This window comes from Acanthopagrus latus, chromosome 18, assembly GCF_904848185.1.
Source record: "Acanthopagrus latus isolate v.2019 chromosome 18, fAcaLat1.1, whole genome shotgun sequence".
NCBI lineage: Eukaryota > Metazoa > Chordata > Actinopteri > Spariformes > Sparidae > Acanthopagrus > Acanthopagrus latus.
In genome coordinates, this window is record NC_051056.1 from 30,230,907 (window position 1) to 30,243,317 (window position 12,411).

Here is a 12,411-nt window from a genome sequence, read left to right on the forward strand (position 1 = left end):
GTAGCACGTCCTTTTCTGAAATACTGCTGTGGCCTAGAGTATGAATGAATGAATCCTTTGTTTATTCAGGAAAGGTCAACTGAGAGCAAGCTCTCTTTTCCAATGATGCCCTAAGCACATACATAAATCCATGAAAACACATACAAAATATGAATATGACACAAATTACAGTTACAATCACACTGCAGAACGTTGAATAATGGGCAAACAATCTAAAGAAATAATGACTCAGCTCAAGAGCACGCAGTAAGTCATTCCACTTCTGAGGCGAATAGACCTGAAAAGCAGTCGTCACTAATTCGGTCCTTACATTGGGAATGTTTAAAATGAAGGACTCTTGTGAACGAGTGTGCAAATTACAAGTTCTAAATGACATCAGCATAATCTAGAACAGGTAAAAGAAAAATTGGCTTGAGCAAGTTGTTTTCCACATTTTAGTAAAACAAGCTCTGTTGCAATAAAATGATTATAATTTACTGTTTAGTTTTTTAGTTGGTTCATAAATATGAATTTGAGGTCAGTCAGAGCTTGCACTATAATGTGAAAATCAGACTGTAGGTTTTTAATAGCAAGATCACAGAGGGCGGCTGAATACATGAGAGTCTTCGGCATGCAGATGAATTGTGCTATTTGCAATTCCAATACTAAAATCATTAATATATATGGTAAATAAAATGGGACCTAAAATGGATCCTTGAGGAACACCTTTTAATACACTTAATAAGTTTGACTGATAACCATCAGCTAGCATGGCCTGAAATCCATCTGATGTATATTTTTGAGCCAGTTAAGGGATTTCCTATCAAAACCAGTGGTTTCAAGGCACTTTAAAAGTAATGAGTTGTTTCCTGTGTCAGATGCTTCAGGGAGGTCAACAAAAATGGCAGCACAGGCTAGTTATTATTATGTGTTGAGTGCAGATCTGTAGCCAGACTGGTGAAGATTTAAAATGTTAAAAGTAGATTAAAAAAACTTTTTCAATTGACTGTTAACAAGCTGCCCCAATATCTTAGCCAAACAAGGCAGTTTAGAGATCAGGCGGTCCAGGACATCCACAGGACCACATTTGTGCAATGGAGTTTTCCACACAGTTGGAATGATTCCAGTTATTAAAGTTGAATTAAAAATATGCTTTAAAGCATCAGTTATAACAAGAGCAGCTAGTAGTAAAAGTTGTGGACCCAACTGATGAGCACCGGTAGACTTTTAGGACCAATGCCACACAGATCTTCAAATACTTTGTGACCAGAGAAGGCCCTAATGAGAAACTGCGGGGTCCAGAGTTAACTGAGATGAGCTGCCTGCAGCAACAAAGTGCTTATTAAAGGCGTCACACAGTTCTTGTTTGTCAGAAATATTGGAAGAGTCATTAAATACTTGGTTAGGTAATGTTGAATTGTGACAATTAGATAGGGTTTTAACATTCTTCCAAATTTTGCTGGATTTCCATTACAGTCAGATAGGGAAGACAGATAACGAGATGATTTGGCCTTTTGAATCATGGCAAGACACCGATAGTGCAGCCGATCAAAATCCTGCCAATCAGATCTCAAACCAGAGGCACGGGCTTTGCTCCAGGCAGTTTCTCTGACCATTAGCATCTTTGAAATCCCTGAGGTGAACCAAGGATTGATTCTATGTTGTACTCTTAGTTTCTTAATAGGGGAATGCTTGTCAGCAACAGAATTAAAGGCTAAAGTGATCTATAGCAATATGAGGGTCAGTGATAGGAGCAGAGTGCGAAATGTCACTGAGGTACAAGTCATCTAAAGAGGCTTGGTCGACAAAATGTTTGAAATTTCTTTTAAGATTTATTCGAGCTTGAGATTTCTGTAGGCTAGTGTCCCTAATGCAGGCAATTGCACAGTGATCACTGAAATCAGTGGAAGAACGCCACTAGATTTCAACTTTTGAGTTAAAATAAGGTCTAAAAGAGAACCACGCTTGGGATTATTTGTGTTAATAGCACCAGATTTAGCAGAAGGTGGACAATAGGCCCCCATAATAAATACACAATCACAACTTGCAGTGTTCCATAAACAGACATTTAGTGCTAAATATTCAAAACATTTAGGCATTGATATAGACTTGATGATAGAGACAGAAAGGCATTTTTTCACAAAAATTGAAATCCCTCCTTTTGTGAAACCTTCCTGTCAGTCCTGAAAACATTATAGTCAATGTCTTAATCCTCAATAATATTAGACAACCAAGAAAACAAAGATATTGGCATTTGTTTGTTGGGCCCAAACCTTAACATAAACTAATATTGATAGTAAACTACAGACATCCATGTGAATAACCCCCAGCCCTTTATGTTTGATGAAGTCCGCTTGACACTCCAGAGCTATCGGGACAGATTTACGATCGGGACCTGGCTCTAAATTACGGTAAGCTTTTGAGGAACAGAGATTAGTTAATGGTATGAGATTATTACTATTCACACCCTTATCACAACTTCGGATCAGAGGAACCAACTGTGGGACTCACAGTTAATGCAGGTGTTAAAACTGAGTCAGGGGTTGTAGACTCATGACATGTATTAATGTTACTGTGTAAAATCTATTAAAATTGGTTGAGAAACCAAGACTGGAATATAGTAGCTAGCTGAAGCAGCACCAACAGGAACAGGGCTGACAGAGGATTTAACATGGATGAGCGAGTCAGTGCAGGAGACAGATGCAGCACCAGCTTGACCCACAGTCAGGGACAGGGTTATGGGATGCCAGGTTAGGACACTGGAGGGTCTAAGTGTCAATTTAGACTCAGCGCACTGAAGTTGGTGAGATTGTGAATCAACCTGTTTGTGCCCATCCTATTTAAATGTAACCCATCACTTTTAAACAGGTCCTATCCAGTCCAGAAATAGTCGAAGTTGCTTATGAAGCCCTAGTCCAGTGGTAGTGGTAGTTCTGCATCCATATGTGCAGAATAAAAACATGACTGAAACATTCTGAGCTCTTGGTCATAGCAGGAATTCGGCCAGTCAAAACACCCCATTTTCCAAGGCTTTCAACTGTATCAACAAAAGACTCAAGTTCATAATAGAGATTTGTGGATTGTCTAGACATGACATCATTAGTTCCTCAAGGAGGATAGGTGTCATCTCTGTAAGTTCTGCTGTTTTACCACCAGAAAGACAGTAAGTAATGGCACTACAGTTACGAGAATTTCATGAGTTCTGTACAGCCTTTGTTATGGACTGTTATTCTGGATGAGAGGGAAGACAGGATAGTGGATAGTGGCATCAGCATTTGCTACCTTCGGGTTACCTGTTCTGATGACGTCATCTCCGGGCTCTGGAGTGACCGGTATACTGCTAGCTCAGCGCCACTATACTGATTTTTAATGTTACCTGCATTGTAGCAGGTGAGGGTGACGAGCGAGCGTCCGTCCGTGAATTAATGTGAATGTGACAGAGTAGCAGGATAAAACTAGAGTGTTACAGGAAAGACACTACTTATACGAGATATATTTCATGTTCAGGTTGCCTGGCATGTTCAAAAAACCCGTTATCTGTCTCGTGCTGTCCGTTGCTGTTGGACTGTGTTGACTGTAACCACAGTCACAGACCATCATGTGAATATTAAGAAAATCTTCACTCTGCAGTGGAACTGATACGTAAAAGCTCGACCTCACAGTGTGTGAGAGGACAAGGTCTCTGTGAGCTCATTCAATTCAATTCATTTTAAAAGACTAATTTAATAAAAGACTCATGTTTATGAATCAGATTTTATGGTAATTGACGGAGTGAAAGATTGACGTTTCATCCGTCTCCTTTATTTAATTCACATGTTGTTTTTCATAACTGAGTGTACAGAAAGTTTCTTTAAACGTGGAAGAATTTGTTCATCACTTTTTCTTTATTTAAAATAATGTATTCATATTTGTCAAGTTTTCTTAGATTCTTAGATTCAGTGTCCCCAAATATAAGTTTAAAACAAATAGAATATTCATTTTTCAGGGAGTGCTAGTTTCTTTTTTGTTTTCTAAAAGTTTTGCCATTTTGAATGTTGGATATTTTTTCTACAAGCTCAAAAACACCCATTTCACAGTTCAACAGGTTCACAGTAAAATCCATGTCAATCTGAAGGTGTAACATTTCACGCCGATGACATGAACCTCAGTACATATCGTGACTCTGAGCCTCCTTCTGTCTTTCAGGTCGCTGCAGAGAAACCAGCTTCAGAAACTGAGAGCCAACACCTTCTATAAGTACCAGAGCCTACAGAAACTGTGAGTCGGCCATGAATTATACATGACATACAGTTTCTGTCTTTTCAGATAAGTACCAGTATTATTAGTGTCATTATTAACATGCATGAGCACCTGCACTTTCCATTCGCGACAGCATAAAGCAGCACAGAGCTGTGATAATGACGAGCCTTTCACTGACGAACACTACAGAACAGTTTCACAACTACAAAGCTGATGTGAATGAGACTAAGACAACCACTGGGAGAGCCGACAGAAGTGATTGTTCTGTTCTGTGCACAGATTCGTTCTTTGCAGGCTCGTATTGTTTATCAACCTCACACAGCGCCACAGACTGTGTGGCAGCAGAACAGGTCTGATCCGCCGCCAAGAACCATTGGGCTGCATCACGCTGTCAAACATTCAGAGGCGACTCTGAAGGTTTGACCGCGTTGAAAACTTCCAAGAGATAAAGAGTGAACGATGCAGAGTGGGTGAATTGTCAGGTGGGAAGATTCACAGACACAAAGCGCAGCTGCCAGCGGAGGTTTGTTCAGCTCACCATGTGTGCTATAAAAGAAGAGGCCAGGTATTAAACACCTGATTACTTGATATCAAATACCCATTTCTCACATTTGGACTAATCCCCTTATTCTCGTCTTCCTTTGTGTAAACAACTTAAACAGCCACATTCAGCCCTGTGTGTTTATTAAACAGACCAATCTGTAGGACATGTTGGAACTTAAAGCTGCTGTAAGTGATTTATTCTGTATACTCTGCATGAGAAGACGTGTTCAGCAGTGCTATGTTCCAACAGTCGTCACTGTCGCCGTGTGTTTGGTCAGTTACTCATGTTTCTCCTCCTCCTGCTCATGCAGTCAAAGGCTGTGTCCCAATTCAGGGGCTGCATCCTTCGAAGGTGAATCCTTCGGAGAGACCTTGCTAAACGGGTCGGTCACGCAATGTCATCATTTTCCTTCCTTTCTTTCTTCTGTCCTTCCTTCCTTCCTTCCATCTTTCTTCTTTTTCAGACACGCAAAGAATCTTGGGATATGTGAGGGGTATTTGAGACACAGTCAAAGAGAGAATAAATGGTCTGGTATTCCCGTCCACTTTATCCAGTCAGGACAGAGAAGTCTATAAAGAGGCGGTTCTGTCAGAATTCTGCTGCTGTGTGTGGTGATTACCACTGCTCACGTGATGACGTATAGAGAGGAGGGTTGAGACACACACGACAGACAGGAAGTTGGTTAGAAATATGTTAACGCTGACAGCAGCTTTAACGTTCCTTCATGTTCTATGTTTCTTTAGGTTTAATTGTCAGTATTGTCTGTGAAACGGTGAGCTGACTGTCTGGTTAACATCTTGTTTTGGCTTAAAGTTAGTCTTTCAGTCGGCACAGTCACAGGAGACAGAGAAGCTGGAGATATTCTGACGTCTCATGGCTGGAAATCGTCTCCTTAGAAATATTCAGCAGTGTCACTCACAAACCACCACAGTCTCACACTGCTGTCGCTGGTCGACAGCCTTCTCGCTTCACTGTAACCCCATCAGCATCCCCTCCACCTCCAGATAGAATCAGGTCATAAATATGTAATGTAAACGTTTCCCCCCCAAAAAAAGTCCAGTTGTCTTGTTAAAATCCTTAAAAAAAAAAACATCTATTCCTCCTTCTTCCTCGTATTGAATTCTTGAATCTATGAATATGTAATTTATCTTTCTATTTCAAAGTTTGCTGCTGGACACGAGACGTCTCCTCCTTCATTGAAAACTTTGTTCTACTTCTTCACTGTACGTACAAGCAGCAGACACACTTGAGCGAGTGGAATATTGCACCAGAGTTGTCCTGCTTCAATAAAATGGCTTTTTCAATGAAACTGTACAACGTTTCCACCACCAGCAGGCCTGAAAACAACTTTTCTAGTGTGTATTGCTGCACACACGTCATTCTGCACGGTGAAGCTTGAACATTCAACTCTGAGAAATAGAAGAAAAAGCGTATTTCTGACTGGAGGGTTGACATTAATTTTCTTGCAGTGCTCATGTGGAATTCACATGATTTACAAACTGTTCTGTGCTTCTCTCTCACGCAGATATCTCCAGCACAACAGAATTCGAGATGTGAGTCCCGACGCGTTCAGAGGGCTGTATAATTTAACAAGGCTGTAAGTTGGATCAACCTCATAAAGCACGCAATTCAGTAATTAAGCAAACAGTTGTTTGGTTTATACTTCAGTGAACAGAAGTGGGAGTTTTTCAGACTACTGAAATTGAGCCTGACATTCTCATTGGCTCATTCACAGCTGTGTGTCTCAAGTGTTTTCTAAATCCACTCAGACAGAAGTTAATTCCTTGTTCCTCATTACAGAAAAAAAACTCCTAATTGGGCAAATACATCTTAACTTTGAAAGATGGGAAAATCCTGTGTTCCTATTACAGAAGACATTCCTGTACTTATTAATACATTATTATTCAATCTGCGCTCATCTTGTTATTGTGCATCTGTGTTAAAAATGTACATGAGACTGTCTGTGTCCATGGTAACAGCTGTTTATTTCACTAGTACCAGGTTAGCTATCTTATTATAATGGGCAAGAAAAGACAATTTTGATTATTTAAACTCATTAAGACATTAATATAATACAGGGAATTTAAATCAAACAGGCTAACATCAGCGTTGGCTTCTCCAGCAGATTGAAGTCAGTCACATCCTGAATGTCATCTTTAACTTAAAAAAGATTTCAGACTAAGTCTCTGTAAGGCGTTTCCTGAAATCTTTTCAGTAACATGTGACTGTTGCCTCTAGAGGCCTGTGTCTGTAGATTTGTAGTCTACACAGCAGTAAACAGGATAATATAATCTCAGTGTAATCACAGACACATCTTTCAGTATAATATATGAAATGTAAAACTGCTTGTTGTCGATGTTATTCTACTGTGAAAGGAGCCACTCAGACATCTACTTGTGGATCTTCATGTTTTTCAAAGCATAATTGGACCGTTTTTTTGTGATAAATAATTTACACTGATGAAGAAGATTTTGTTTGCAGAGTGAATGGTTGTCTGTCTGTTCTCTACTCAAACAAAGCTCAGCACTAAGGGACAGTATGTTAGAAAAATACAGTTATTAGTTTTCTTTTAAACTTCATGTCAATTATTGTTTGCCTTGGCAGAGAAGTCCAGCTTTATGATAGATAATTCATACTGATAACAGAGAGATGTTGTTTGTATTTAAATAGACACCAGTGGTTTCTCTTTATCACCATCACTAAGCTTTCACTTAGCAGCCAGAGTTTGTGGAGACGCTGTTAACAATGTAACATCTGACTGAAACAGCAGCTCCAAAGTAGAAAGTGCGCAAGAGAAATCAAATGAGCGGTCGCTCAGCATTCAGTGTTTAACTGTGGGCTGTATTGAAAGTGAGCTAAGCTTCATCGCCCAACATCAGCGTCTGACTGCTAATGTGTCTCTGTTTGAAGAGGATCAAATGCCTGCAGGCCAGTCGCAAAATATTATTGAAATCCCTCCAAGAGCAGAAGTTGTTTAGAAGAGTCCCCGTGGTTTTAAAGTGACATGTTCAGCAACTGATATTGTTTGATATCGTTTTGGTTTCCTGTCCTTATCGAAGTAAGGTTATCTGCACATAAATGGTGAAAGTGTGGAGTTCATATAGAAACCAAAAACAAGCAGCTTGTAAACTTTAGGTATGAACTACTGAATGCAGTCAGAATACTCCAGGAACTACCACCGACTGGAACCAGGTTTTGTTTTTTGATGTAACCATCCAAACGTCACCATGTTTCCTCTCTTAGATATCTGAGCTACAACAAGATATCCATCCTGATGCCGGGGGTGTTTCGGGACCTGCACAAGCTGGAGTGGCTGTATGTTAAATCCATCCTGAGACAAACTTTCAGCAACAAGGGAAAAGAAAATGCTTGTATATGAGATAGATACACACAGATTTACATATGAGTTATTTTACTTCATGTAGATTTAGGTTTACCTCAGCAGGAAAGTCAAGTTTTGTCATAAATAATTCAAACTGAAAAAGGAGATTTGTTTGACTTTTTATAACAGACATTCATCTTCAGCGGGGCCGTTTCTCCTGAATCACTGTTTTCCAAATGAGGATGAAACTACTTTTCTTTTGTTGTTGCTGTTGCAGAATCCTGGAAAACAACAACATCCATCAGATCTCCTCGATGACCTTCTCAGGACTGAACTCGCTTGTTCTATTGTGAGTTTTTACTTTGTGTTTCATCTTATTGTCATTTTGTGTGACGTCCTCTGAGACGATCAGACAGTCTGGTGTTGAGAGGCTGTGTAGATCAGATGGATGAGTGCTCTCGCTTTGATGGAAAGTGCGCTGCCCCTTGTTATGTCGCGTCTCTCTGACTGAAAGGGTTTTGCTGAACAACTCTTTGACGAAGCTGGATGACATCTGTCGGGAAATGCCGAGATTGAACTGGCTGTAAGTACGGTCAGATGTCAATAAATCAAAAGCTGTCTCGTCAAAGCGGCGACGTGTCTCCTGATGGACTGTCTCTGTCTCGTGTGTTTGTTTCATGACGTGCTTCTTGCAGGGATTTGGAGGGAAATCTCATTGAAACGATTGGAAATCTCTCGTTGCACTCGTGCAGCATGTTGACAGTTCTGTAAGTACACATTCACACAGTTCAGTCAAAGTTTTAGCTTTTAATTGTTTGGACTTTTGCTCGAATTTCTTGCAGATCAGTTTAAGATAAAGACACCAGCGTGGAATCAGTGCTGACATTAATTAATTAAATGGCTGCGGGCGATGAAGGGTTGAGAAGTCTTCCCTGAATTTAGTTCAGTTATATAACATAATCATTCATTTCAGACAGGTGCATTGATATATCTATTTTTATCTATATATTATTATATATATCTGAGGAAAATATTGATTATAATGCCTGCAGCGATCCCCCACCAGCAGGAGAGATTAGTGCGTCCCAGGCACGGCAGCTTGACTTCATTGATTATGTAACAGGATCATTCTAATTAATGATCTGGGCTCTTCCACACTTAAGGACGCTCACAGTCAGATACAGTCGCAGTGACATCGTCTACACATCTTTGTTTCTGTCCTGTCAAGTTTATAACCACAGCTTTTAGTTCTGCTGCTTTAATGCAATCATTTTAACATACTGAGAGCAGCCTCTCTGATAATTATAATATATTGTTAAAAGCAAACACGAGTCAACAACTTCCTCTAACTGCTGTCCTGGTACCATCCCTGATGATGTTATAGTTATGAGCACAGTGACAGTGTCACGTATGATCAAATGTTAACCTTCCTGAGCTTCAGCCTCACCCAGCGCCTGAGTTAAATAGGATGAGGGAGGTCAAACAGCTGTAACATGATCTTTTTTGTTTCGTCTGTGTCGGCAGGGTTTTACAGCGGAACAGGATCAGCCATATACATGAGCAGGCCTTCTGGGTGCTGCCGAAGCTGGGAGAATTGTAAGTTATCATTGTTTGATTGTGCAGATTAAAATTATAAAGGAACAATTTCACAACTATTAAGGACTGTGCCTGGAAATAAGCAACTTAAATGTGGAAACGCGTCTCAGAAGCAACAAAGATGAAGAAAAATAGTAAATGAACTTTGTGAAGTGTTTATAGCGACTTGATTTCTTCTGGTCCTCACATTGTTTTATCATTTATTGTCGAGCCTTCAGATGTGAACATTGCAGTAACTTCAGTTGTAAAAACTTTTTACAATTATAGCTGCAATCGACACCTGACAGTCAGACAAACCAGCTCCACTGCGCTTACATGTAGAACAAACACCATTTTGTCAACGGTGACCATTAGTTCATTTCCGCCCCCTCGCTTTGAGTCCTGAGGAGGATCCATGTGGCCCCCAAAGGATCTGATAAGTCAGTAATTGGTTTTAATGAGCAGCAGACAAGCTGTCTGAAGATCTGCAGATTGAACTCAACATGAGCTTCCATGGACAGCAGGGGAGGAGGTCTGCTGTCACCGAGAGAGCCGCCGACCGTTCCACTCTGACCACCACGAGCAGACACATTAATACAAATTACAGTTATTGAGGGAAACATTTTACAGGAAAATGGTCATTCAGAAAAGAAAATGACAAGAAAAAAGCTTTCTAAACACGTTCTTTGCCCTGTTATCTTATACTCAATTTCCCCTTATTGTTTGAAATCATGCACAATCCCTGCAGTCGTAGTGTGAGACATCTATCTGAGCTCATGCAGTCAGAGCTGTGAGATGTGTCTGCAGAACTTGCTGTTTTACTTCTTTACCTTCACACTCTTTATTACTGCACTGTGTGTCTCTATGTGATGCTGTGTTTCTTTATGTCTGTGTCTTTCCAAACACTTCGTAGCCATTAAAAGCCTCTTTTGTTTCAACAGCTATTGTTCTACAGTCCCCTGAGATCTCTGCTGATTTTGACAAACAGTTTGTGGAGATTTTTTAGTCGAGGCAAGATGACTTGTGAGATAAAATCCTATTAAGTAGGATTTAAACATCTGTGTGCATCTGAGAGCAGTGCAATTATTTTAAATGGAAAGAGTGCGAATGCTTAAACTGTCTTTTAGAAACAGGAGTGTGACCGTTCGTCCCCCAGCTGAAGACTGTCGGACCACACTGAACATGAACAGACATGAAGACATTATGCCTACAAGTCTAAATCTGACATGTTGAAGGATACTGACTGTAACCTTCTGTATTCTGTGTTTCATTTTACTTTAATAGAACTCACATATATCCAGGACAGTTAAGGTATCTGAAGGGCTCTTAGGACGTTCGTCCTCGGTGTGCAGTGAAGAACTGTACACAAGTATCATCAGCAGAACTTGGACAGACACGATGTTCTGAGAGTTCAGACTATTATTGAGTGTCACGCGCTTCCCTGCTGCTACGATCATTGTCATCGCAGCCTTCTCCATCCGTAAATGTAACCCACAGCTGTGTGGGCGCAACGAGGAGGTGAATTATATTATAACCTATAAATGCTACAGAGGGCGGATTATTCCTGCTCTGTGTAGTTCTGTGTACTCCTGCCAGATACTCAGCGTTGTACACCAGTGTCTGTCTGCATCTTGTGTTTTTGAGGAAATGATGTGGATTTGTCTCGCAGGGATCTATCCAACAACCGGCTGGTGGAGATCCCTCCCAATCTCTTCGTCTTACTGGGGGATTTGCTCCAACTGTGAGTTCCGTTTACACACACACAATCGGATATATAAAGCTGTGTGCAAGCTTATAACCTCTATTAATATTTAGTAGTGTTTGTCTTTTGTGCTGTCAGTGACTGAAAGTGTTGTCAGTAAAGTTACTGCACATATCATTTCAGTGCCATTGCAATAAGATAGATGCATTTTTACACTTTTGTTTTATTTATATGTAAGTAAATAAGTTGTAATCCTTTCCAAGACAGTTATCACCACCTACCTTGTTCTGTAGGCGCCGGCCGTCACTACTAACATTACAAACACAGTGCGTTTCCTGCTGCTGCTTCATAATAAAAGCCCCTCGTTGTTTCCCCTGCTGAATGCTTTTATTGTGAAGCAGCTGAAAGATGTTCTGTTTCCTGAACTTAATAATCCTCTGACTTGGTTTAAGAGTTGTGTAGTGAGACTGTAATCGCAGAGAGAAAACTGCGCTGGGTTACATCTTTTTCCTGTAATTCCTTCGTTTGTCGGTAGGCGACATTAATCCAACACAGGACCGGCTGTGGAGAGTAAATAACACTCAATGTCTTTTGCAAAAAAATGCCAGTCATGGCAGTGTTGCATCAAGGTGTTATTATGCACATTTTGAGGTTATGCGTTTGATGGAAACAGCAACACTTCCTCACCTTCGGAAAAGGTTTTTTGCAGCCTGAGGTGTTTTTAGTTTTTGTGAAAGACTAAATTTGGATTATGGAAGATGGAAAGTCTTTTCAGAATAAGTTGTGACGTAACAAAGATTTAACTCACGTGACTGATCAGCTGCCTGCAGCCGAAGAAGATGAAGAAGAAGAATGCATCCTCCCAGATTATCCCCTTATCGGTTGAAATGTTTCCCCAAGGTTTTGTTTCTTGTTCTTCTCCCTCTTCTTCTGTGAGTTTTAGCATCAGTTGTCCTTCACTTGGTTTTGTTTCCATTCCCTCTGCTTCCCTAACCCTACACTGCCAACCTCTGATGGAACGCTGCTTTGAGTAGCCTGTTTTATTCGCTC

The 12,411-nt window shown here is 40.4% G+C and overlaps 1 protein-coding gene across 5 annotated transcripts in view; it reads left to right on the top strand.

Moving 5' to 3' along the window:
- LOC119007843 (relaxin receptor 1-like) overlaps nt 1-12,411 on the top strand; it is a 50,640-nt gene that overhangs the window by 26,541 nt on the left and 11,688 nt on the right. For 4 of the 5 annotated variants that reach the window (XM_037077762.1, XM_037077763.1, XM_037077766.1 and 1 more), the window contains 8 exons: nt 4,165-4,236; nt 6,288-6,359; nt 8,006-8,077; nt 8,362-8,433; nt 8,599-8,667; nt 8,780-8,851; nt 9,609-9,680; nt 11,329-11,400. In XM_037077762.1, coding sequence (XP_036933657.1) covers nt 4,165-4,236; nt 6,288-6,359; nt 8,006-8,077; nt 8,362-8,433; nt 8,599-8,667; nt 8,780-8,851; nt 9,609-9,680; nt 11,329-11,400 — 573 coding nt within the window. Of the gene's footprint in view, nt 1-4,164; nt 4,237-4,497; nt 4,742-6,287; nt 6,360-8,005; nt 8,078-8,361; nt 8,434-8,598; nt 8,668-8,779; nt 8,852-9,608; nt 9,681-11,328; nt 11,401-12,411 lie in introns of all 5 variants that reach the window. The other variant, XM_037077765.1, reaches the window with a different exon arrangement.